The sequence below is a fragment of the Delphinapterus leucas genome, chromosome 4 (assembly GCF_059928025.1).
Source record: "Delphinapterus leucas isolate spDelLeu-1000000601 "Yukka" chromosome 4, BTC_Dleu_Yukka2, whole genome shotgun sequence".
In the NCBI taxonomy this organism is placed as follows: domain Eukaryota; kingdom Metazoa; phylum Chordata; class Mammalia; order Artiodactyla; family Monodontidae; genus Delphinapterus; species Delphinapterus leucas.
This window is the reverse complement of record NC_143132.1, coordinates 135129793-135157094: the sequence shown is the minus strand read 5'-3', so window position 1 is coordinate 135157094 and position 27302 is coordinate 135129793. Positions and strand designations below refer to the sequence as shown.

Here is a 27302-nt window from a genome sequence, read left to right as displayed (position 1 = left end):
TTTTCATACCTGAGCAGACTGGCAGGTAGGGCTGCAAGTAAAAATGTTGAATAGAAATCATAATGGTAGACCTTCTGATCTTTTCCTTGATCTCAAAGGGAAAACTTTCATTCACCATTTCACCACTGAATATGATGGTTTCACATATACATTTCTTATGTATATTTACATATATATTTCTTTTATGTATATTTCACACACACATGTACATACTCTTTATCAGATTAAGCAAATTTCCTAGAATAAGTTTGCTAAGAGTGTTTTAAAATGAATGGTTGTTGGATTTTACCAAATGCTGTTCCTCTACCCACTGATGGTCATATAACTTTTCTCCTTTATTCTGTTAATGTGATCAATTACACTGATTTTTTTTTTAAAGATAACTTGCATTCCTGGAATAATCTCAATTTGGTAATGATTTAGTATCCCTCTTAGATGTTGCTGGATTCAATTTGCTAATATTTTGCTTAGGATTTTTGCATCTATGTTCATAAAAAGAATTTTTTTTATCTTTCTCATAATATCCTTGACAGTTTTTGGGTTTTGCTGTACTTGCCTTAAAAATTTAGTCAAGGAGTATTCCTTCTTTTTCTATTACCAGGAAGAGTGTGTGTAAGAAGAATTCTTCTTTAATGTTTGGTAGAATTCATCCGTGAAGCTATCTGGTCCTGGGCTATTCTTCATGGAAAGGATATTTTTATGGGCTCCCCTGGGGAAAGAATAGAAACCCAGAAGCCATCGATTGTTCAGGGACTTCTGTGGGGTAGAACTAAGAGAGAGACAGAGGTGGTGGTGTATGACATTACAAATTACCTGGCATTTTCCTAAAAAGACTCTGCTCTTTGTTACCAACTATCACGCCACACATCCCTGAGCTGGCAGGTCTGCAGGATAAGGAGTCTACGAGTATAGTTCTCCGGCTGCCTGATCCCACCTTCCCAATGACCACAGGCAGGCCTTTCAGAGGACAAGCCTTGGTGTTGGGCAGAGAGCAGTGAGGGAGAGGGGGAGGAGGGACGGGTTCAAGCAGACAGAGGCCCTTTGTTTGCCCTGCTTCTTTGTAAATGAGGCAACATTTAGAAACAAATATTGGTTCAGAGGACCAATGCCTTCATGCCATCTCCTTTAGGTCAGCTACCCAACCTCCCTGCATGTACACACAAGTCCACCTCTTTCAACAAGAGGGCCAATCCTGTTGAAATTTAAGAGTTTTATTCAGCTTATGGTGGAAGATTTGGATCATGACTTAGATTCATCTGTAACTGGAAGTTCTCTTCTCTCTCTGTCTCCTCCCTCCCTTCCTCCCTTTCTCCCTTCCTCTCTGGACAAATAAAGAGAAGATCAATATAGAAAAAAGAAGGAGACAAGATCAATATGAGAAAAGGAGACAAGATCAATATTTAAAAAAAAAAAAAGGAGAAAAGATCAATATCAAGAAGGCAGCTGTGGTCTAGAGAAGGCTGGGACTTAGGAGATTTGAGTTCAGGTTCCAGAGCTCTGTGAATGAGGACCTGTCATTTTACTGTAATGTTCACATCTAAAAAATGGGGCACTGATCTTACCTCCTTAGGCAGTTAGTCAAGATCACAAGGTCTTGCCCCAGAACAGTGCCTGGCATGTGGAACAGCTGAAAACATGATCCTTTCCTTCCATCTGAGCATGATAAGCCAGTGCATGCCTGAGGTGCTGCAGCTGGGGCACCCACACCTCTCCCAGAGACAAGCCCCTCTGCAGCAGAAAATGGGGGCTGTGTGTCTGTGGAGAAATGGCAGTCCTGGAGGCCTCTGGTCTGTTTCTCTCTCAGTGTGACCCCAGACAAGCCTCTTGGCCTGTGTGTGTGTCCCTGTTTCATGGGAGAGGCAGTGTCCCTGGTGGATGGGTACATACGCTCTGGAACCAGACAGCCCGATTTTGCACCTGGCTCGCCAGCTGACCTTGGACAAGTTAATAACCCCTCAGGGCCTCAGTGTCCTCATCTCATCTGTAAAATGAGGATTCTAATGCACCGATCTCAGAGGGCTGTGGTGAGGGCCCAGTGAATCTCTCAGCAAGTATTAGCCATCATTAAGCTGTAAAAGAGGGACAATGAGCTTCCTGACTCCAGAGTGTTTCTAGTAAAGAATTAAACACCATAAGGGAGAGCACAGGGACAAGTGTCATGGGCCACCAAGGACACAGAACACTGACACTTTCACCTGTCACCACCACACACCCCCATACACATTATAGATGTGGGCACAGCCATACAACCAGGGTCATGCACTCATGTATACCCACAGCTGGCCTCACCCCTGCCTCCTAGGAGTGGCAGACACAGGCCTCTATCCTGTCCTCCTGAGCAAGAACCAAGCCTCTTGTGAGTAGATGGTGCAGGATCCTGTTCTCCATGTCTCGTCTGGCCCTTCTTCAGATCCCGTGGGCTCTGTACTTCCTCCCCTCGTGTCTTAGGCTCAGACTCAGAGGGCTCCACTGAGGCAAGGCATAGGCTTGGCTGGCCCAGAGAGGGCTCAGCCTGGCCAGAGTGCTCTCTCTGAGGGCTCAGGCCAGGCTGTAGGCCTGTCCCCAGAGGAGCTGCCTCAGGAAAGGCTCACTGTGTGAGTGCAGAAGGGGCCCAGGGGGTAGGATCAAGGTCCATCTGCCTCGCATGCCCTCCACCAAGCTCCCATGTGTTCGTGGATTAGCTCAACATTCGACAACTCTCCTTCCTGCTTCTGGGCAGACTCTGCAAGCTCACTGCAGGACCTGTAGAAGGCATGAGCTGAGTGTGGGCATCCTGCTCTGTGGAGTCTCTCCCAGCCAGCCCTGCCCCTGACTTTCCCCCTCCATTCTTCTCTCTGTACCTCAAGGTGCCCCATGAGGGCAGGCCACCCCCTAATGCCTGCCGCAGTGGGCAGCAGGAATTCGCCCCTTCTGCCAAGATTCTGGGTTTCCCATGGCTTGAGCCGGAGGGTCCACAAGGGCAGGGACACAAGCGCAGCAGCCGCCACTCTTCTTCACGGTGAGGCAGGGATTTGGAGGGCCGGGCTTGTCTTATGTCCCCCCTGTAAACAGAAAGTCCCTGCTAAAGTAGCGCTCTCTGAAATGGGGCGTGTGTAGCCCCTGTACATGAGACAATCTATTGGGGCGTGGGGAGTTTATGCTAGCTTCCGATTATATTTACTCCTCATGCAAAAGATGAATAAGTTAACACTCACTCTTGTTTCATATGAGGATTGGCACTGCCTCCCACCTGGTCTGCAAGGCAGGCAGACGCATGTCATGGAGGGCCTTTGAGGTTCCTGAGGGAAGATGGGGAAAGCCTCACAAGGGGTGGGGTGGGGAAGGGGATGCTGGAAGGCTGTGACTCCCTGAACTGTCCTTTACTTTTGGCTTTTGTGGTTCCACATTTTGTGGTTTGCATATGCCCAGTAAAATGGATGTACAGATTAAGTAACGTGATTTAACTCATCAGATCTCACAAAATGCATGAGTGCCTTAGAAAGATTCCTGCAAAGAAACTAGACCTAGAAGATGATTCCAATATCACAAACACAGGTGAACTAAAATAAAATGGCACTATTGAGATATCTTCTAAGTCTGGTGTAAATTAGTGTAAATAAAACCAAAAACAATGCTAATCTGATTGGGTTGGACAAGTAACTTAAGAAAACCTAAAATTATCTTGACTCTCTGGAATATGGACTTACATCTACTATCAGGAACTTTGCCCCTTCCCTAAGTGTATATTTTGCCTTGAGATATTTTTCATTGTGTATAAGGCAGAGTATATAGAGAGACATTTAAAAATGAGTGTTTCATCTTTGTCTCATTGTTTACAAATTTTCTATTCCTTTCATGATTGAAATATACACAATATTAGTTTTAAAAGTGTTTATATATATATAAAGTGTTTATATATATATAAAGTGTTTATATATATATATATATATATATATACACACAATGTACAGCCTCACTATTTTTCCAGATAAGGATGGGCAATCAAAATGGTTTGGAGACCACTTTTCTGGAGAGAGCCAGGGATGACCCAGGGCAATGAGATCAGGCCACATCCTCTCCTGGGTCCCTTTCTTTGTGTTCATGTGTCACTTGTCCTGAGTGTCACAGAGTCTTGATCACATTCCAGGGCAGCTTCTTGTAGGAGAGACATTGTCTCTCCTGTGACTCTGTCCCTAGCCTAGGTGTCCAGCAGGCTGCATGAAGGGAAGGAAGTTTACCAGTCCAGGATCCTGTGCTCAGGAGGACACATGGGGAGGGACAGCTCCTCCATGGGCCTTTAAGGCCCAAGAAGGAGTGGGATTTCTGGATACACCTTGGAACAAGTGAAAGAGGTTGAGCCTGTTGTCTTTGACTTGTGGTCAGCCTTATTCTTCTCTCACACCCTCTCCCAGGAAGGTCTCTGCCTGTCATTCTCCTGTTCTGGTGTGCGTTTGGGCCAGTCCCTTCCTTCTTCCATCTGTAGAATGAGCACATAGGTTGGTTCAGGACCAGCTGTGGCACCTTGGGATTCAGAAGCAGAGCCACCCCCGCCTCTTTCCGCTGCAACTCTGCTCCTGGCACAGAGCAAGCGCGCGTTAACAACGGGGTGATTTTTCTTTAATTCCCTTCCAGTCAGCATTTTTGTGTTGGATTCCACCCACGGATCTGTCCCAGAGGTCAGGAAATGAGGTTATCAGCCTGAGCGAGGAATGAAGGGGGAGGGCTGAGGGGCGATTGGGCAAGCGGGCTGCACAAACAAAGGGGGTCAAAGATTGTGCTTGGCCAGCCCCGCGGGGGATAAAGGGGCGCGGGGCGCGGGGAGGTGGCCCAAAAGCCGGTGCGTCTGTGCTCAGCACTCCGCTTCGCAGACCCGGGAGGATGAGGCTCGCCGTCCGCGCTCTGCTAGCCTGCGCGGTCCTGGGTGAGTGCGGTCGCTGGGAAGGCCCGCAGAGTCGCCGGCCCGGGTGCCCCCTGAATACCGAAGCCCGCCACACCATCCCTGGGCTCCGCGCTGGAGCTGGAAGCCCGGACTTTTCCTTCGCTTCTCCCCGCTGCACCCTTGCATCTGCTTCATCACTGCCTCAGGGACAGCTCTGCGCTTGCGCGCACCTTCTGGTCCTGCCTGTGCCTCTGCCACATTTTCACCCCCTCCTTGCTTCCTCCTCGTGTCCAGAAAACCTTTCAGTAGCGGAACACAATAAATTAGAGCACTTCCATCACGGTTTATCAAATCCCTTTGCTGCGGTCTCAATCAAGTCCAAACTGCTTAGGACGGCATTCAAAGCCTCCCCAGATCTGGTCCCACCTCCACTGATAGTCTGATGTCCCATGGGTGCCCTTGGTGCTGACCATGCCCCACTAATGAGGCAGGGCAGTTGAAGGGTTTGGAGCATGGGATTTGAAGCCAAACTTTTTGCGTCTCCAGCGGTGAGGGGGGTAGTACAGCCTGACCTGGAAAGGTCCCGTGAGAGTAAATGAGGCTGTGGATCCAGGCACTAGTGCAGGGGACTTTGCTGCACACATCTGTGCTTCGGAGCCTGTCACTGTTAGGCCCCCTTTGTCCTCTAACTTTTGCTGGCCAGTCGTGGTGCATTTATATACCTTTGGAGCCTTCTGTGTTTAGTTACTTGTCTTTCCTGAAAAAGTTAACCCTTGAGAGTCGACCCACCTTACTTGTCTTTGCCTACCCGCCCAGCCCCCAATCCTAACCTCAGAGAATCTCACAGGGCTGTGGAAGGTAAATGCATGACTGAGGACAAATTCCTGCCTTTGGGATCTCAGGAGGGGCAGTTTGGGGAGGGCCTGGAGGAGTGGTTTTTGGGAGAGTCTGCCGCTGACTCCTTGTTGCCTCCTTTGATATCCCATGGGCAGAGGTGAGATAAAGGGTGGTTGGGGGACAGGCTTCCTGTGGACCCTCTTTTTCCATCCTGGAGAACTGTTCTGTCCCCCTCTCTTGCTTTGTGCATTGTGAATATTCATCCACTTCCTTGAGCCAGCCCTGTGCTGTTGATCCACAGAGTGGAGATGACAGAGGGCTTTGTGGACAGTGCCAAATGCTCATATCATGGGGACAACACATCTGCAACCCCATGGATTAATTGCTACAGACATGGCTGGCTTTAGCTTCTCATAGTGTCAGCCAGAAAGCCTAATGGTAAAATTGAGGGAGGGGTCATTGGAAACAGAGAGAAACATTGAATATGTGGAGTTTCTAGTTATTCTTGGAACAGAGGATGACAGATAAGCATCACAGGCAAATTTATTGCCTCATCAATCATGTACCCCTATGTACTGGCCAAGCACATGGAAGACAACTCAGAATGTTATCTTCTTTTGTTCCCTGGGCAGAGACCAAAGTCTGGAGACCTGATTTCTAGGGCAGTCGCAGCTACTAACAGGCTGGGTAACCTAGGGTAAAGCATCACTCTCTGAGCCCAGTTCCCTCATCTCTAAAAGACAGTAATTACTGGATGATGTAATTCCTTCCCTGCTGGCTTCCCAGAGTTGTAGCATTGAGCCAACACCTTGACATAGCTGAAAATCCCCTGTGTATCCTGAAATTTGTATTCCATGGCAGGCCACGGGTCATGAGGTGAATGAAGGAGGCTCAGAGAACACAGAGGAGCAGCTTATTGTCTCCAATTGAGAGCTGATAGTCAAGTCGGCATCCCTCTGGCCAGCACAGTCTGGTCAGTGGGAAGCTAAGAGGACATTAGGGTGCCTGTCACTCGTCCCCAGACTCAGAATGCAGTGGAAACTCTGTCTCTTGTTGTTCACGAACAGGAGTGGGAGTGGACATGATGGAGGGGAAGTAGACTTCACGACCCTCCAGAGGGTGCTGCTGTCTCTCCCACTGGCACAGGGACCTCTGACCTCTCTCCCCTAGGGCTGTGTCTGGCTGTCTCAGAGAAAACTGTGAGGTGGTGCACCGTTTCAAGTCATGAGGCCAATAAGTGCTCCAGTTTCCGTGAAAATATGAATAAAGTCCTCACTGATACTGGTCCTTTTGTCTCCTGTGTGAAGAAGACCTCCTACATCGATTGCATCAAGGCCATCATGGTAAGTCGTGGCTGCCTAAAGGAGAGAAGAAGAAAATCCATACTTTCTCTTTCTCCTGTTGTTTTGGAATCATTCTGTGCTCACAGGTAGGAGGCTGCTGTGTGGGGCAGTCAGCCCCTAGTGCTAGTAAAATCACTTTAGAAATGGAAAGACGAGCAGTCACCTTTAATGAGTCTTAAAGCAAAATCTAACATGTTCTGAAAGGGGACTCTTTTGAGCCACCAAATTCTCTGAACTCAGAGAAGAAAACAAGAATACATGCTATCAGAATGGCCATGTAACACTATTTTGGAGGTTCCTGATGCATCACAAGAAGTAGATGAATGGTACACACAGGGAAGAGGAATACATAGTCATGATTGCTGTTGATAGCTGATCCTTTTGTCTTCTAGGTTTTCCAAAATACTCTTCACTCCTTTAACGTTGTTCCTGCACATTTGAACGTGTGTCAGACCCTGTGCTGGGCAATGGGGCTGCAGTAGTGAATTTAAACACACATGCTCCTTACTTTTGAGGCGTTTACAGTCTAGTCAGGAGAGAAGAAAGACATGCAAACAAGTAGATGTGAAATTTCAAATTGTGTCATGTACAATGGAGAGAAAGGAACAGAACTTTCAGAGGAAACCTGCTTTGGCCTGGGTGTCAGGGACAATCTCTCTGAGAGGAAGCAATGAACCTGAGACCCCAGGGATGAGCATGGGTAATCCTGCCAAAAGCTATGGTAGAATACGCCAGGTAGTGAACCATAGCATGTGCAAAGGGCCTGAGACAGAGGAGAGCTGGGCTTGTTTGAGTTTCTGTAGGGAAGGTAGGGTGACTGGAGCAGAGCAAGCAGGAGACTGGAAGGAGGAATGAGGTGGGAGAGGTAGACTCAGCCAGATGGAGCATGATTAACTCAAGGAATCAGTGATTTGGTATAAACAACTGGTCTGTTGTGTGTGTGTGTTTATTGAACCTCAGTTACTATCACGGCTTAATTATAACTCTTGATTTATGACATAATTTCAGCTTTGGTGTATGCATACCCCTCTCTGTTTTTAAATATGTTAATAATATAAAATAATATTATCCACAAACCCACCAGAGGTTCTCAAAACTTCATCACTGCCAATAGCTTATTTCTAGGGCTACTGTGTGGCAACATTGGATTCTATGGGAACAACACCACTTGGGGTAGTGTAAGCCACTGGCCCTGCTTACAACTAGTGTGTGTTTCCCCATCCAGCGCAAACAGAATCCTAAAACTTTCTTGCCTTTTATTTTAATTTAAGACATATAGGTATGTGTGGATGATTGCACAGTTTTGCTTCTTAAAATATTTTATAAACATGCCATCGCTATGTGTTGTCTTCTCATACTTGCTTTTCCCTCCTCAATATTATGCTAAGTTTTCACACATGTTGTTGAATATAGCTATTGTTCTTTCATTTTCAGAGCTCTACAAAAGTCCATTGTGTTAGTATACCACAATTCATGTTTTCTTTTCTGGTCATGAGACATTTGGATTTTTTCCAGTTTTTTGTTATTCTAATCAGTGTTTGTGGAATACTTTTATACAAATCTCATGGGACACAAGAATTACTAGTTTCTCTTTAATATATATGTAGGAGCAGAGTTTCTGTGCCGTGGGATATGTGAGTATTTGACTTTGAAGATGATGCCAAATGTATTTGGTTTTTAAGCAAATCCAATGTGGTTATTCCAATTTCCACTTTCACCAGCAGTGTATGAGAGCATAACCCATATCATTCTTGGTGAATTTGATATTTTATTATTATGAAAAAATCACTATCTCTGGCAGTACTTCTTAACTAAACTCTATTTTTCTGATATTAGCATACATACTACATCAACTTTCTTTTGGTTAGTATCCTCTTCCTATATCTCGTTCCATTCCTTTATTTTCAACTTTCTGTGTGCTGATCTTTCAAGTGTGTCTTTTGAAAATTGTATATTGCTGGATTTTGTTTATTAATGAAATCTGACAATTTAGACCGTTAATAAATTATTTTTTTTAATAAATAAATTTATTTATTTTCTTTGTTGGCCGCGTTGGGTCTTCGTTGCTGTGCACAGGCTCTCTCTAGTTTTGGCGAGCAGGGGCTACCCTTCGTTGTGGTGCATGGGCTTCTCACTGAGGTGGCTTCTCTTGTTGAGGAGCACAGGCTCTAGGCACGTGGGCTTCAGTAGTTGTGGCACGCGGCCTCAGTAGTTGTGGCTCGCGGGCTCTAGAGTGCAGGCTCAGCAGTTGTGGCGCGTGGGCTTAGTTGCTCCGCGGCATGTGGGATCTTCCTGGACCAGGGCTCGAACCCGTGTCCCCTGCATTGGCAGGTGGATTCTTAACCACTGAGGCACCTGGGAAGCCCAAATTATTATTTTTATTATTGATAAATTTGTACTTATTTCTGCCATTTACTTTTTGATTTCTCTTAGTCCTGCTTTCCCTCTGATTTCTGATTTTTAAAAATGGAGTTCGTACATGTGTGTTCATTTGGATTGTTTTCCCTTTATTCTACCTTTCCCCCTACTGAAAGTAAATTTAAACAATTTATATATTTTAATGACTTCCCTTAAATTTTTACTGTACAATTTTAGCTTAACAAAATGTTAATAGTAAAATAATCTTGACCATTATGTCCTTCTGAAACAGCAAAAGAACTCTGGAATGTAGTAGCTCAGGCTTTGCTCTTCCCTGTGTAGATATTACTATTTGATATTTTATGTCTATCTTGTTTTAACCCTGGAATGTAGATACTTCATGTATTTGTTGGCAGTATACATAAAATACTATATAAATATATATTTATATATGTGTGTGTGTGTGTGTGTGAGTGTGTGCATGTGTAAGTTTGTGTATGCACCCAAAAGTTCAGAAAGAGGGAAGGAGACAGAGAGAGAGAGAGGCAGAGAGAGAAATTTGGACTTGTTTACATTTTTGCCATTTCATCTGTTTACCATTCCTTCTTTTTTTATTTTTTTTAAGTTTTAAAAAAGATTTTGGCTGAGCTACGTGGCTTACGAGATCTCAGTTCCCCAACCAGGGATCGAATCCAGGCCGCGGCAGTGAAAACACTAAATCCCAACCACTAGACCACCAGGGAACTCCCTACTATCCCTTCTTATATTTCAGACCATCCTTCTGGGACAAGTTTTCCTTTTGAAATGTGTTCTTTTGGTGATACTTTAGAGTCAGTATCTTGGTGTTAAACTCTCTCCATTGCTTGCTTGTTTGTTTTCTCTGAAAATGCTTTAATCTCCCCCTTATTCTTGAATGGTAATTTTGCTGAATGTATAATTCTAGTTTGATATTTTTACACTATTTAAAAATACCATTCCACTGTCTCCTGACTTCCACTGTAGTAGTTGAGAAGTCTGATATTATCCTATTATTCCCTCAATCATCTCTCTGGAAAACTTTGAGATTTCATGTCCTTGGTTGGTGATGTTCCATAGATTCGCTATGATATTTCCAGTTGTAGAAATCTTGTTACTTATCTTGCTTAAAGTATGTTGGATCTGTGGAATCATGTTTTTCACCAGTTCTGGAAAATTTGCTGCCATTATCTTTTTAAATACTGCCTTTTCTTTAGTTCCTTTTTTTTTTTTTTTTTTAATTCTAAGATTCCAAGGAAACACGTTAGGCCTTCCTTAATCTAGCATCTATATCTTTTAATCCCTCTTTCATAGTTTCAGTCTCTGCACCTCTTTTTTGGCAGCATCTGGGATGAATTCTTCAGATATAGCCTCCAGTTTCCTAATTCTCAGTTTAAACACGTCTAATCAACTTGTTGCCCATTCATTCACTTTTTTTTAATTTCAACAATTATATTTTTTGCTTCTAGAAGTACCAGTTTAAACAGCTTTCCTTTTTTATTCCTGATAATTTCCTTTCTATGCTTATCTCTGTGATTGTAGCCTTCACTTTGTGCATAAAGCACATATATAGCTCTTCTCCAATAAAGCACATATATAGCTCTTCTCCATTGTTTCTGACCATTCCAACATCCACAACCCTTGAGAGCCCAAGTCTGCTGTTCCTGCTGATGCCTATGCATTGTGGCTTACCTTCTTTTGGGTTTGTTTATCTGCACCTGGGAAGTCATGCTTGACTTTAATCCTGCCCCTCCCTGCTGGTTCAGTTTCCCTTCAGAATCCCTGTTGCTCTTGTGGACTCCATGAGTTAGGCCTTGGCTCCTTGGTTCCTGAGCCCCTGAGGCCCCAGTGATTCCTGCCCAGGATCCTGGTGTCTGGGCCAAAAAAGCCCCAACCTCACTGCTCTAGGATAAGTTCTTATTTTTTTACTCATTTATTTTTATTCTGTGGTGTGTGAGGTGGGTGGGGACAGTCTCTGGAGGTTTCACCTACCTTTTGAGATACCAAGAAAACCATAAAGATTGTTTCATATACGGAGTCTATTTGTGGAATAAAAAGTCCTTCACCATTGTGAATGTATTTAATGGCACTGAAAGGTACTCTTAAAAATGGTTAAATGATAAATTTTATGTTGTTATTTAATTACAATAAAATAACAAAAACAATTCCAACTATTGAAAGAAAAGTTTCAGCTAGACAAATATATGGTTTGGCTTACGTTATTATTTTATTTCATTTAGAAATACTATTACCTTATTATTTATCTATAACATGACATAGATCATAGAGCTATAGTCCCTGCCTTGTAATTTAATCCATAAATAGTAAGAACTATTTATGGAGTACTAGCAAGGGCTTCAAGAAAAATCATTTTGATTAAAGATATTTGAAGCAAGAAAAAAAGCAATAAAAGTATGTTATGAAGTGCCTATATAAAAGATGGTGCTTCTCACTTCAAGAGAAAATAAATTCTAGACCTAGTGGGAAGGTATCTATAATATTGGTTATAGTGAACCAAGTGAACTACTGGTTTAAAGATGAGAATTATTGGAAGCAAAAACTAAAAATGAAAACCAAAAACCCAGCAAGTAACAGTAAATGGGAGAAATAAACCCACACTACGTGGATTCGAATCCCAGCTCCATGACTTACTAGCTATGTGGCTTGGGGAGGTGACTTAAAGTTTCTGGGCCTCTATTTTTTAATGTGTAAAATGGAGCTGAGTTCGACAATGGTGTCTGTGTAGTTGATTAAATGAACAATCAGCCATAATGGAAGTAATAATTAGCATTTAACACTCAGTTCAGAGTATAAGCTAGAAGTTAAAGCCAGAGAAAGCACCCGTCCCTGAACAAAAGACTCCTGCAGTTATATGGACCCAGGACAGGAAGAAAAAGTACTGAGTACTGAATCAGAGTGGAGAAGGATGTCTTCAAGCCTCCCCTTCCCCATAGAGAATTCTCCACAGAGGCATCTGAGGAAGATCTCAGCAGAAGGCCCAAAATAAAGAGGTCACCAAATGAAAGGACCTGAACTTGAAATGTAAATATGTGTAACAGCATGGCCAGGCAGAGGGACCTGAGTCCTTGACTGCAGCCCCTTCAGAGCCTGTGGTGCATGGGCTGTGCACCCAGTCTGGTGTTGGGGGGGCAGCTTTCCCCCAAGAGGCCTGCTGGTAAAGCCTCTGTAATTTAGGTCAGTCTTGAAAAATCACGATAGTTTTCTGGGCCAGCAGCTGGACTCCTCACCAGGGAAAACAGAAAAATGATCCATTCTTTCTCTTTGCAGGAATTAAGGAATATGGTGGACAAATCCCCTCACCAGGGAGGTAGAGTTAACTGAAGCTTGTGGTGTTGTGCAGTTAGCTATTGGCCAAACTGAGTGCTCTTCTGGCCCCAGATCCAAGGAGCACCACCCAACTACAGACAGACCTTGCTCGGAAGTAAGGGCTTCATCAGACTCTGGTCTGTTCTCTTCCAGGATAACGAAGCAGATGCTGTGACGTTGGATGGTGGTTTGGTGTTTGAGGCAGGCCTGAAGCCCTACAACCTGAAGCCTGTAGTGGCAGAGTTCTACGGCCCAAAAGATAGTAAGTTCTCCCCGGGGACCCAGGAAGGTGTTTGTGGCCCTTGTTCTCTCCTGGTAGATGCTGAGTCTTGTCTCATTCAGGCAGGTAATGGGGATTAGCTACTGATAAGCCTGCCCCAGGGGGCAGTGAGTGGGGAATGAGGGGCCCTATCAACCCCCACAGCCACGACTCAAGGCCTCTGGGAGCTTTGGGCTGGTTGAGGACTGGTGCTCAGGACACTGACCTCCTGGGCAGGCTGTGTGCAATCTGAGCTGAACCACTGGAGTTTAAATGTGTAAAGAGCAGTTCTCCAAGAACCACAGGTGCCACACGCAGGGGAGAGACCACACAGGAGCATGAACTTGGAGCCCTGACAGCTTTGCATCTCTTCTGAGAGCAACTCCACTGTCCCTGGGCCTGTGTGAGGGACAGAAATACTTAGAGAAAGTCAGGACTGTGGCCTCTGTTGCCACAGTTCCAGTTTCCAGGGGAGCTTGGCTTGGTAGTTGTAGGCAGATACTCCCTGCAAGGCCTGGGTAGGCAATAGCATTGGGGCATGTGTGCATGTGGCTTCTTGCTCCTGGGTTTGCCTGGAGGGTTGTTACAAATGTCTCCTCTGTGGTCCTTCCTTTCCCATGTAAGCCTATGAGAGTTTTTCTGATCCTTCCCTCTTTAGAAGCCAACCCAACATAAATGTTACCTCGGGGTTCCCCTTCCCTACTCAGGAGCCCAGTAGTGATGAGCAGTGCTTCCCTGGGGCCCAGTTTGAGAGTCTTTCATCCACGGTCTCCCTTTGCAGACCCGCAAACTCAGTATTACGCTGTGGCCGTGGTGAAGAAGGGCACTGAGTTCGGTCTGAAAGAGCTCAAAGGCAAGAAGTCCTGCCACACAGGCCTCGGCAGATCTGCTGGGTGGAATATCCCCATGGGCTTACTTTACTGGGACTTGCCTGAGCCACATGAATCTCTTCAGAGAGGTAAGCAGGCAGGAGGGTGAGTGCCCTCAGCGGGCATCTCTTCCTCAGATGCCCACATGGGCCACACTGGCGTCACTCAGACATGATCAGGTGATGATATGTGATGACTCTGGGAGTGGAGGTGGGAGGTTAAACAGCTTTAAACTGGCAGGTCTGCTGCACCAGCAGCCATTAGGGGCTGTCATAAGTCCTTTTATCTCTGAGCTCCTGACACCCCACCAGAGGTTGTCCTGAGGAGTCGGGGGAAGGGAACAGAGGGCTTCAGTCAGGGCCAAGGTTGCTGGGCCCCACTGTCCACTTCCCTGGGGTGCTTTCCTGTCTGTGGCTGATGCTTTTCCCATTCTGCTGGAGCTTTCCCTGGTGGCCATCTGCTGGCCATGAACTTGGCGCGCACCTCTCCAGGCGGGTCCTCCATTTCTCACGCATGGATCCCAGAGGAGACCTGTCTCTGAGCTGTTCCAGTCTGACAAGGCAGGGAGGGGGGCTGACGGTGACCTGGTCTTGGAGAGTGGCTGGCACAAGCCTGGTTCTTGGGGAGGGAGGAGGGAGGAAAGGGGTTAAACTCGCCCCTTTTTGGAAACCCTTAATCTTGAAGAGCGAACACTTGTAAAGGCAAGTGGGTCTAGGGGTGCTGGTTTTGTCTGGGTCTCTCTGTCCCATCATGAGCCTAAGCTGGGAGCTGTAAGTGCCTCTGGCCAGGCTGGCTCACGCCTGTGCTTCTGTGTCTCTGTGTTGAGCAGCAGCGGCCAGTTTCTTCGCGAGCAGCTGCGTCCCCTGTGTGGATCAGTCGTCCTTCCCCAAACTGTGCCAACTGTGTGCGGGGAAAGGGACGGACAAGTGCGCCTGCTCCAACCATGAACCGTACTTCGGCTACTCAGGGGCCTTCAAGTGAGTGAGGCCGGCTTCTGCTCCATCCGGGCTCCTAAGTGTCCAATGTCCTTGGCTGGAAATCTCCCCTGGCCCACAGCAGAGCCCAGTCTTCAAATGGGCAACCAGGGGGCCTAATCGCCTCAGTGACACAGGGACTTAGTGACACAGCTCCCCAGGCCAGGCCGGGCCAGTGCATACTCTCTTCATGTGACATTGACAAGGAAGCCCTCTCCTGGGGCTCCTCTTTCCGTTTCCCCGGAGTTCTCTCACTGGACTAGGCAGAGCCTGAAATGACGGGCACGGCCCTAGTGTCCATGCTGCTCTTCAGGGGCAGGCCCTCTGCTCTCCACTGCAGCAGCGCTGACCGCTCAAGGCACTGGCCTCTCTCCTGGCTCCTCTCACCGTCCCTGTGCAGGCAGCTCATGTGGCTGATTTCTTGCTCCCTCTCCTCCCTTGGTTATACTCTAAAGTTTTAGAGCCAGCCAAGGGCACCTTTCCTCCCTCAAGAGACACTATGCCTTTATCCTCCACCAGAAGTTTGAAAACACTTTTCTCATTGAAACATCTTCAGTGCCTTTTTGATGCTTTGGGGCACATGGTGAGGGTCCTCCAGCTGCTGTGAGCTCACCCCCCTATCTCCATGGTACCCTGGATATCAGTGCCCCATGGTGCCCCCTCAGCTGTGGGTCTTCGTAGAGGCCTCCCCCAGGCCCTGCCCTTTCCCCAAGGCTGGACAGTGTGGTCAGACCCTCAACCTAAGGAGAAGGGCCAGCCCTGCAGGAACCCTCCTAATGTGTCTCCTCCCCACAGGTGTCTGATGGAGGACGCTGGGGAAGTGGCCTTTGTCAAGCACACCACGGTATTTGGTAGGTGACAGGAGAAGCATCTGCAGGTCCCTTCAAGCAGAAGGCCTTCCTTTTCTTCCTGCCTTCTTCTACATGCTCAGTAGTCAGACACGAGCATAGCGTGTTCCTCCTTTCTCACTGCTGGGGCGTTTACCTGCGCAGAGGCGTGTGTCTGTGGGGTCCCCGGCTGGACTCCTGGGCTTCATCCTATCGTTCAACTTCCTAGGCACTGGGACCCTTCCTCCTGGTCAGTGTTGCAATAGCAAAGGATTGGGAGGAGGTCTGGCTGGCCTTGACCTGTAGTCAGCCTGCTGAGATGAGACCTCTTGTGAGGTGTGGGCAGTCACCCCTGCACGGGACATCAGAAGCTTTACCTGTAAACTGGCTGTGGGATCCTGAGCAAGTCAGTTTTCTTCTGGCTCAGTGTTTACTCTAGGCTTCTTGGCTCACACAGTTTATGATTCAGTGGGGTTTTGCAAGGGAGCGGAAGGGGCACCACACCTCACGCTCTGCCTGCCGTCGGCTCACGTGGGCTTCCCTCCCCCAGAGAACCTGCCTAACGAGGCTGACAGGGACGAGTATGAGCTGCTCTGCAGGGACAACACCCGGAGGCCTGTGGACGAGTACGAGAGGTGCTACCTCGCCCGGGTCCCTTCCCATGCCGTCGTGGCCCGAAGCATGGGCGGCAAGGAGGACTTGATCTGGGAGCTTCTTAACCAGGCCCAGGTATCGAATCCCTGTCCTCTTTCCTGCTTAGCAGTTCCTGCTTGGATTTGGGGCATTTTCCTGCACTCCCTTCTTGCCACTGTAGAAGCCCTTCTGTGTTCAGGATACAGTGGGGACCATGCCACACACCATCCACTTGTAAGAAAGCACCCAGCAAAGCCTTCTTGGAGTTGCACAGAGCCTAGTCCTGCATTATCATCTGTCAGACCCTTACGTTCTGGACCAGTGACATGAAGCTGCTCCTTCTTGCTCTATTCCATATCTCTCCCGTTGGAAAGGAAATGATCTCTCTTCCAAGGTTCTTCAGCCTGACTGCAAGGGAGCTGCACACACAGCCAGCTTTCCTTCCCTAGAGCAGCAGAAAGCCAGAACTGAGCCAACTTTCTCTTATCCGGCCCTCCCACCTGTCCATCTGTCCATCAAGGCAGCCACACAGTGTCAGCCTCTGAAGGAGATGTGTTTCTTGCACTCAGTGAGCTGTCATCCAGCCAGGGAGACAGGCACAGAAACACATTCAGTGAAATTGGGTGTTTGTTATATGTCCCAAGAGGGCTGTGAATGGAGAAGGTGCTGGGTGGGAAAGAACAGATCCGACTGCCCTCTCTCCTGGCATCTTGAAATTTTCACTTTTTAATTTAGTTTCCTGAGTTTTAAAATTTTCTTCGGTCCCATTTTGCAGCATCCCTTGTTGCTGTAGCCATTCAGATCCGTGTTTTTACCACACACAGGAACACTTTGGCAGAGATACCTCTGAAAGCTTCCAGCTCTTCAGCTCCCCTCATGGGAAGGACCTGCTGTTTAAGGACTCTGCCAATGGGTTTTTAAAGATTCCTCCTAAGATGGACTCCTGGCTCTACCTGGGATATGAGTATGTCACCGCTCTCCGGAATCTAAGAGAAGATACACGTAAGTGTTTGCGAAGGATCGTGTGGCTCTAGGAACTTGGAAAACTGGTGAGGGTGTGCACCAGCAATAGAGTCTTTCCAGGTATTGAACACCTGTCCCAACAATGCTTTGTCTGCCCTGCCTGTGCAGCCCAGTGTTAGATGAATGCTAAATGGCATCACCAAAGGGCATTAAAGGAAATTCATGCTTAAAATGATTTGTATTGATACCAGCACTGTTTCCCTTGTATAAATCAAGGCTACCCTACCCACTTTGTGAAGCCAGTTAGCCTGGCATGAAGTAAGTCAAATAGAATGAAATTGCTACAAACGTGCACATCTGAAGCCAATGCTATGGTCAACATGTGCCATGGTGAAGCTGGAGCTTTAGACAGGTCGATCCTGCTTCTGAATTTCCTTGGGTCATTGGGGATGTGTTTGAACCTTCATTCAACAGACATGTATTGACCACTTATCTATAAACTGTGCAACGTGCTGGGCATACAATGGTGAGTCAAAAATATATTAAATTCTGCTGTCATGGAACATTCAGCCCAGTGGGGAAGACAAATGTTGAAGGAATAGTCACTCCATTGAATGATCAATTAAAAATGAGAGATTTCCTCAGCAGAAGGAAAACAAAAACAAAAACCCAGAACAAAATATCATGGCTCTAGAAGAGTGCAAAACAAAGAAAGACAGGTCCCAGAATTGAGTTAAGGCTTCCCTGAGGAAGTGCCTCTTGAGCTGGGTCTGAAAGTTGGGTAGGTGTCCATTTATTCAGCCAACATTTATTGTACTGACCATGAGGCAGGCACTAAGGGTGCCATGGAGAACAAGACAGGCATGACCCTAGCCCTGGCCAAGCTTATGTTCTCCTGCAGGGAACAGACAATAAATAATGAATAAATACATAACAACAGCTCAGATGGTTAAGTGCTATTTCTAAACAAAGAGGGGAAAAAAAAAAACAAACCCAGCCTGAAGTGATAGAGTGCCTTGGGGTCGGGAGGAAAGTTGACTTCTCATAAGAAACAATTTTAAGTTAAATCTAAATGATAAGAAGCCAACTGAGAGACTGTTATTACCTTTGATTTCTAAGAGATTAATTCCTTGAATGGGATCTGTTTGTGTATTGCTGAGAAATCCTAGCACTTTCATGAAAAGAGTAGCATAACCAGCAGGCAACATCTGGGCCTCTTCTAAACTCTGGTTCTCTTCCTTATGTCCTAGGCCCGATCGCCTCAAAGGGTGAATGCAAGAAGGTGAAGTGGTGTGCAGTGCACCACCTGGAGAAGGTCAGGTGTGATATGTGGAGTGTGAACAGTGACGGGGAAATAGAGTGTGAATCAGCAGACAGCACTGAAGAATGCATCGCCAAGATAATGGTACGTCACTCCTGCCTCTGTAGGGCAGCATCCCTGCCACTGTTGCCCACCTGTCCGCAAGGGTGAGTGAGTGTTCCTGGGAATGACACGAAAAGCCGGGTTCCAAGGAACCTTGCCCTCACTGTGGGAGACCAGCCCCACCGAAACCTCAGGACCTTTGGACTTCTGGATCTGAAGGGCTCCTTAGGGCTTGTTTCCTCCTAGTGTTAGCACCCAGTGGAGGGCAATCTGAGCCATGTCTGCTTAGGGAGGCTGGACCTGAGTGTGGGTGTGCCTGAAACCCACGGTGTGCCATGGCAAGTGAGACAAGTGTGACAGGGTCGTGTTATTGTGCAAGCAGGTAGAAGTTTAGCCTTGTTGATCACAAAAGCATTCCATATTTCCTTCTAGATAATGTTGAAAAATTGGAGGATATAATGAAGAAAATACATAAAAACTAATTGTAACCTTATAACTCAGAGAAAATCCTGTTAACTGGGCTCATATCATACGTACAATTTACTCTCTTTTCTCACCTAATCTTATCTAGGGAGCTTTTCCCTTGTCACAAGTCATTCTTTGAAAACATGATTTTTAAAAATATATTTTAGTTTATTTTTGAAAGAATATACACTATTCTGTTTACAGTGGTATGTCTGGGGACCAAGTTTATGGGGGACTTTCATTTCTTTTTTTTCTTTTTTCTTTTTTTTAAATTTAAATTTTTATTTTCCCTTACGGTTTATTATAGGATGTTGAATATAGTTGCCTGTGCTATACAGTGGGACATTGTTGTTTATCTGTTCTATGTATAACAGTTTGCATCTGCTAACCCCAAACTCCCAACCCATTCCTTCCCCAGCCCCCCCCACCTTGGCAACCACAAGTCTGTTCTCTATGTCTGTGAGTCGGCTTCTTTTCTGTAGATAAATTCATTTGTGTCATACTTTAGATTCCACATATAAGTGATACCATATGGTATCTGTCTTTCTCTTTCTGACTCACTTCACTTAGTATGATAATCTCTAGGTCAATCCATGTTGCTGCAAATGGCATTATTTCATTCTTTTTTATGGCTGAGTAGTATTCCATTGTATATATGTACCACATCTTCTTTATCCATTCATCTGTCGATGGACATTTAGGTTGTTTCTACGAAAACATGTTGATAGCTTAATGTTGATAGCTATTCCAGAGTGTGGATGTGCTACAATTTGTTGAGCCATTTCCTTGCTATTGAGCATTAAGTTTGGTCCTGTCTTATTGATATTATGAATCACACTTGCATGCTTTTGCCCACTTACACATTTTGCCCAAATAGTTTCCCACATATCTGATTATTCCTTTAGGGTATATTCCTCAAAAGTATATTTCTAAGCCCAATGGGAAGCTTGGCAGCCTTGTTGAATTTAAGCATTTCTGAAATTTGGGGCTTATTAGCTCTATTAGATCATTATATCTAACAGATCATTTGAGTTTATTTGACTCATTCATTAAAGACCTTGTATTGACCAAGCACCAAAATAGCACCCAGCCAATGTGGCCGAGATCCGGGTCTGGGGCCCCCATCAGGAGGCACTCTATGCCACAGGCACAGCCCTGAGTCTCTGACTCTGCTCATTTGTCTTACAAATGAGAACTCTTGGTGTCAGAAAGGTGTTGTGAGAGTGTCTCTGGGACAGTGTGCCCTACGAGGACAGGGGGACTGAATGTGGGTCTTTCCTTCTGAAGAAACTAAGCAAAGCACCCAGAGTTGATCATCAGTTCATCATGGTTTGGGTGAAAATGGGAGTACATTTTATTTTCTATGTTGGGTGTGCCTGACTGATCCTTTGGGGGTCCAGTACCAGCAGCTTCTGTCTCGCTGGGCCTTCATGACCTGTGCTGGCAAGGCTGCTTCAAGGAAACAGCTTGGAGGGCATGTGGGACAGAAGATGGTCTCTTTTCACCTGCTGTGATGTGCTGTGTCTTTGCAGAAAGGAGAAGCTGATGCCATGAGCTTGGATGGAGGCTACATCTACATAGCAGGCAAATGTGGTCTGGTACCTGTCCTGGCAGAGAACTACAGTAAGTGGAAGGGGCTTCTCTCAGTGTTTCATTTCCCCTGGGCCATGGAGAAAGGAAATGGAAAATAACAGCCTGATTTATGCCACATGGGCCATAAAGCTCTTGCTTACTGAGCACCTCCTACTTCCTAGGCCCTGGGCTCCCTCATCTCTAGCCCCCAACAGTTTTCTTGAAGGATGGGATCTTCTATCATACCTCCCACAAGGGAGTTGGAGGCTTTGCACGGGGAAGTTCTAGCTAAAAGTGACCCCTCTGCAGAGGACACCTAGATTCTCAGTTGGGATTCCTGGCAGGTCTTCTTGATTCCAAAGCTCACACTTCTCCTGTTGCCCTGGTGCAGGGATTCAAGTATGGTTGGCAGAGACCACTGTGGCCACAGGACAGATAGAGTGGGAAGCTTGAAATTTACAATTTGGACTACATTCCAGAGGCCAGGGAGCTAAAGTGAACTTGCATAATCCAGACAGCCTGGACCTTTTGGGAACTGGTGATATGTAGACAGTTTTCCTGGCTCTTTTAATTCTGAGCTGCACATGGTAAAGACGATTTCCAATCTATAAATGAGTATTTAATGACTTCTTCGTTTTCTCCTCTACAGAAAGTGAGGGCCAACATTGTAAAACCACACCAGAGGAAGGTGAGTTGAGATTGGTAACCTCATGAGTTTAAGATAAATTCCCACTGCTTTTGGGAAAGGGTAAGGTAAGTTTAAATTCAAATCAAAAGTAGATAAGAGACCAATTTTCGGAATGCAAAGGAATCATGGAAGTAGAGTAACTGGCAATGATGATTACTTTTGTACACTTGCTATGACTTGCACATGGGAATTTTCATTTAATCCTATAAGGTATGTCTTGTTGTCCTCTAAGGATGCATAAGAGGACCAACAGCTTAGAGAGATTGCAAGTTGTCTAGACTCCAACATCCAGCAAGCAAATACAGGCCCTCCCCACCACTCCTGACTGCCTCGCATTGCACGAGGCCAGCAAAGTTTTAGATGAGAGTTAGCACCAGCCCAGGAGACTTGCTGATACGTGCCTGGCAGGGCTGAAGGGAGAGGCTCATACCGGCAGATGTCTAGGGGCATGTGATTGCTCAGCCTCCCAGCCAGAGCTAGGCCCAGGAACCCAGGCCAACCTGGCTCTCACCCAGCGCTCTGGCTGGGGGTGGATCTGGAAAGATGTGGCAGGAGAAAGACAGGAAATCTTATCAAAGTGGGCTCTGGGGCCCACACTCAGGTCCCTGCAGGTCATTTCCAGCCACTAGTGTGCAAGTCTGTCCTCATCACTTGTCCCAGTTACAACCTTCAGCCTCTCCCCGTCACACTAGGAACCAAGCTCTTCAGCCGAAAATATAACCATTCTTATTCCATGAACAATAAGATTTGTGTCTTTTCTGTTGGAAACAATTTCCTGAATTAATTAAATTGGAAAACTGAAATCATGAGTTGATATTCTTTCTATTACCAGTTTTAAAGATCAGCATGTATTTGCAGCTAATCATGGCAGCTAACTTGATTTTGACAGTTTCCACTTTGCATATTTATTGTGGTGCAAACCTGTATTCTTCTTATCACAAATTATCTGGCCAGAATATCCCTGTGGTTTATTGCTCATTTACTACTCTTTCCTAATGTGCCCTTCAGTATCCATTCCTCTGCTATTCCACAGTGGAGGGTGAGTTGCTGGTTTATGTCAGTAGCTTCATGCATTTGGGGAAGGGTTATACACCAGCCATTGCTCTGATGGTTATGTATTCTTACTACTTTACTTTTAAAGTTCAGATTAATCTCCACCTCCTGGAATGACTTGTATCCACCCCACCACCACCCCCCCGTCAGTTATTGGGAAGACCCTTTCAAAGTGAGAAGGAATAGTTTGGGATAATTCTACTCCTTAAGGAGATGGCAGGTTTAGACACTCTGGAGGGCCCAGGGGTGTTAATACTCCCTATTTAGGTGTCTTTCTTGCAGGGTACTTTGCTGTGGCTGTGGTTAAGAAATCAGATGCTGATCTCAACTGGAACAATCTGAAAGGCAGGAAGTCCTGCCACACTGCAGTAGACAGAACTGCTGGTTGGAACATCCCCATGGGTCTGCTCTACAATAATATTAAACACTGTGAATTTGGTGAGTGAGCTCTGAGAGGCTACTGTTGTCAGGGCCAGGTGGGAAGAGGTGTACTGGGAAGAGTGTGGTATGGTACAAGATGCTGTGGCCGTGGCTCTATGGTAATACAATGTGGTTTAGTGAACTTCAAGAAAATATCTAAAAGGAATGGTAGGGCTGGGAGATGGATCAGAATGGTTCTTTTCAGTTGCACATAATGGCTTAAGTGAATATGCGTTTACTTTTCTCTCTCATGAAAAAGACCGGAGACAGCAGTCCGTGGCTGGTACTGTCGTTAGAAACCCAGGCTCCTCTCTCTTCCCGCTGCACCATTCTCAGCATAAGGCCTCCATCTTCAAGGTCACTCATGGTTGCCATTATATCCACGATCCAGGCAACCTCAAGGAACAAAGAGAAAGGGCACTTGAAGTATGTGCCACCTTGTTAAAGGAGCTATTCAGGAACTGTAGCCCAATTACTTCAGCTAACTTCTCATTGCCCTGAACTTAGATACATAGTCACATTTAGCTGTAAGAGAGGCTGAAAAATGTCATCGTTTATTTGGGCATGTTTCTGTCCCAAATAAAACTAGATTTTTGTTCAAAAAATTAAAAGTAGAACTACCATATGATCCAACAATTTCACTTCTGGGTATTTACTGGAAGAAAACAAAAATACTAACTCGAAAAGATATGCACCCACACGTTCACTGCAGCATTATTTACAACAGCCATGACACGGAAAGAACCTAAGTGTCCATCATGAATGAATGGATAAAGAAATTGTGGTTTATATATATACAATAGAATATCATTCAGTCATAAAAAAGAAAGAAATTTTGCCTCTTGCAACACCATGGATGGACCCTGAGGGCACTATGTGAAATAAGTCAGGCAGAGAAAGACAAATACCGTATGTTCTCATTTATATGTGGGATCTAAACAAAAATAAAACAAAATAACCCGAGCTCATAGACACAGAGAGCAGATTGGCGGTTGCCAGAGGCAGGGGCTGGGGGTGGGCAAATTGGGTGAGTGTAGTCAAAAGGTAAGAACTTCGGTTATAAAATAAATAAATCATGGGGATGTAATGTACATCATGGTGACTATAGTTAATGCTGTATTGCACATTTCAAAGTTGCTAAGAGAGTAGCTCTTAAAAGTTCTCATCACAAGAAAAAAAAATTTTAATGTGATACACCACATTAACAAATTGAAGAAAAAGATCATATGATCATCTCAATAGATACAGCAAAAGCTTTTGATAAAATTCATCACTCATTTATGAGAAAAACTCTCCAGAAAGTGAGCATAGAGGGAATATACCTCAAATTAATAAAGGCCGTATATGACAAACCCACAGCTATCATACACAACAGTGAAAAGCTGAAAGCATTCCCTCTAAGATCAGGCACAAGACAAGGACTCCCACTGTTGCCACTTTTATGCAACATAGTTTGGAAGTCCTAGCCAAAAGAATTTTTTTTTTTTTTTTTACGTTACGCGGGCCTCTCACTATTGTGGCCTCTCCCGTTGCGGAGCACAGGCTCCGAACGCGCAGGCTCAGCGGCCATGGCTCATGGGCCTAGCCTAGCCGCTCCACGGCATGTGGGATCTTCCTGGACTGGGACACGAACCCGTGTCCCCTGCATCCGCAGGCAGACTCTCAACCACTGCGCCACCAGGGAAGCCCAGAAAAAAAATTTTTAACCCCGTATGGTGATGGATGTTAACTAGACCTATTGTGGTGATCATTTCACAGTAGCGAAACGTGTTGTACTCCTGAAATTAATATGTTATACGTCAATTATATCTCAATGAAAAATTAATGGAGAAAAAAGAAAAAGAAAAAAAACTTGATCTTTGTTACGAAGAAGCAAGGGGAAATGGCCGTTGGGTGGACAGCTCCAAGCCCTGCCACAGGGCTTTCTAGGCAATGTGGTATGAGGGGTCCTCGGGTCTCTTTAAGATCTTGGCAGTCTCACCAAGTGACTGCTCAGCTCCTAGGCCCCTTCAAAGGGGTGGAAATCAGTTTATTCTCTGTGTCCTCTGAATATCTTCAGGTATGAGCTTAGTTCTACCTCCTAAAATCTGTGTGTAATTTCACCATGGACATGTTTTGTCATGGTTCTTATTTTCTTTAACTTCCTGAGTACTTCCTCCCTGCCACCTCCAAATATTTGTAGCTACTTCAAAAGGAGGGTCTCTAAAGACAGTTATGAACCAGGCAAGTCCTGTGTGTGTGTGTGTGTGTGTGTGTGTGTGTGTGTGTGTGAGAGGGGGGTGCATTCAGGAGTTCTGTTGCCCACTAGCAAGGGCAGCACTTCTGCTCTCCTGAGCCTCCTGGCAGTTTTACAGCTATGGGAGAGCAGCTGAACTGTGTGTGAAATTCCCCAGCACTTTCTCAAGGTTGGAGTTCTAAGTTCTGTTAAAGGCTCTTCTAATAGATATCAGAGAAAAGAAACACCAAAAACAAGTGGCACAACTCAGGGAGTGAGACCTTCAATTTTACCCCTTTTAGTCAACTTTCATATCATTCCCATCCCATCTCTCTAGGTGAGTGAGACACTATTGGGATGCTGATGGAATCCCCTCCACCTGACTTGTAATTGTTCCCAGCCTCAATTAAGTTTCCTTTCAAAGCCTATACCCTGGCAGGTCCTGAGTTGATGGCAGGTCACATAATGAGTATGTTCTACCTATCCTGGGCCATACACACCTGTGATGTGTTAGGTAAAGGCCACTGACATTGACTCAGGAAGAGCTGACTTTCTCTTATCCTTCTGCACAGATAAATTTTTCAGTGAAGGCTGTGCTCCTGGGTCTCTGCGAAATTCCAGTCTCTGTGCTCTGTGCATTGGCTCAGAAGGTGTTCCGGGAAGGGAGTGTCTTCCCAACAACCATGAGAGATACTATGGCTATTCAGGGGCTTTCAGGTGAGTATTATAATCCTCATACAAAAATAATAGTAATCCCAGCCCTGACGAAATTCCTTTTTAGAAACGCAGGTGAGATTCTTACATTCCTATCCCATTAGTCCTGCATGTTAGGGTGTCACATTTACAAACATAAGTAGAAACCTGTGAGAAGAGGCATCCAGCTCCCTCCAGGACACGGTCTCCAGACCTGGCTGTCATAGACAGCAAAGACTGGCAGTATGGTACAGGTCAGAAGTTCTCAGTGGGGGGTGATTTGCCCCTCAGGGGACATTTGGCAGTGTCTGGAGATGTTTTTGATTATCAGTGGAGTTGGGGGATGCTACTGGCATCTAACTGGGAGAGGCTGCTAAACATCCTACATGCGTAGGACAGCACCCTACAACAAAGAATTATCTGGCCCCTAATGTCACAAGTGCCAGGTGAGGAAACCCTACCATAATTGAATAAACACAGGAGTCAAGCATCTGGCTCCTGCTCTTCCATTCACCTCTGGGGGAACCTACAACCATGGAAATATATCAATACAAAAGTAAAGTACATGACTTCTACATCTTTGGTTACATTTCTAGTTCATGGAGTTTCTATCATTTTTAAAGAGACACCTGTGCACTTTACGACCTTATTAGTTTTTAACTATCCTGTCTGGCTTGGGCCTGTGTCACTTAGCAGTTCATGAATCCATCAACTTCCCAATGATGGTGGTATTGTAACTAAAATTCTCACTAGGGAAGGAAAAACAAAGACTATCCCAACTTCCCAGGTACAGCCAGCTTGTGAGTTAGAGTAAGAAAAATTCACAGCCCACAAGTTTACAATTTTACAGGGAGACTGTGAGTAAGGAATCACCTTGAGGGAAGACTGCCCCTCTAATATCTGTGTTGAAGCTAGGAAATGGATGTAGCTCTGTTGGAGAAAATGGGCCAGAATTTAGAGTGCAGAAGTGAGATTGTATAACTACAAAGCATATCAGAGGTTTTGTTTTCTTTTTATTACTTACATTAGTAATATGTAAGATCAGTGACAATAGATTAGTGATCAAATGGGAATCACAATTGCTGATATCAGATGGCCAGCCCTGGATCTATAAGGTGGCCTTTCTGAATGACAGATGTGTCTCTGGCCTCTTTTCTTCTCTCTCCCTGTCTGGGACTCTGCAGGTGTCTGGTTGAGAAGGGAGACGTGGCCTTTGTGAAGGACCAGACTGTCAAAGAGAACACTGGTGGTACGTGCATAACCTTTGTCCCCATAAATCAGGGTCGCTGGTTCACTTGTGTCCAAGATGTCTTTGTGGAAGTGTTATGGACTCTGTCAGGGTCCAGAGCTCTGATTCTCAACCTGTTTGTTCGGTGAAGAGAGAAGTGTTTGCTTGGATAGGCAGAATGGTAAGGACCATGGGCTTCCCAGTGGCCCTGAGTCTCTCCCAGGAACCTTCCTACAGGTGCAGGCACTGTGCCTCCTTTCCCCTAAATACTTCAGTGCACATTTCCTAAGAACCAGGACTTTCTCTCACATACCTACATTACAATTAGCAAGATCAGGAAAT

At 45.7% G+C, this 27302-nt stretch overlaps 1 protein-coding gene across 1 annotated transcript in view; it reads left to right on the top strand.

Moving 5' to 3' along the window:
- Positions 1-6871: 6871 nt before the first annotated feature.
- Positions 6872-27302, top strand: part of TF (transferrin) — a 32911-nt gene continuing 12480 nt past the window's right edge. Inside the window, 13 exon segments of the mRNA XM_022582524.2 lie at positions 6872-7038; positions 12892-13000; positions 13779-13955; positions 14696-14843; positions 15636-15691; positions 16218-16396; positions 17125-17302; positions 18514-18668; positions 20624-20714; positions 21313-21351; positions 22687-22842; positions 25612-25756; positions 26917-26981. Of these exon segments, the coding sequence (XP_022438232.2) occupies positions 6955-7038; positions 12892-13000; positions 13779-13955; positions 14696-14843; positions 15636-15691; positions 16218-16396; positions 17125-17302; positions 18514-18668; positions 20624-20714; positions 21313-21351; positions 22687-22842; positions 25612-25756; positions 26917-26981 (1582 nt within the window). The 5' untranslated portion in view covers positions 6872-6954.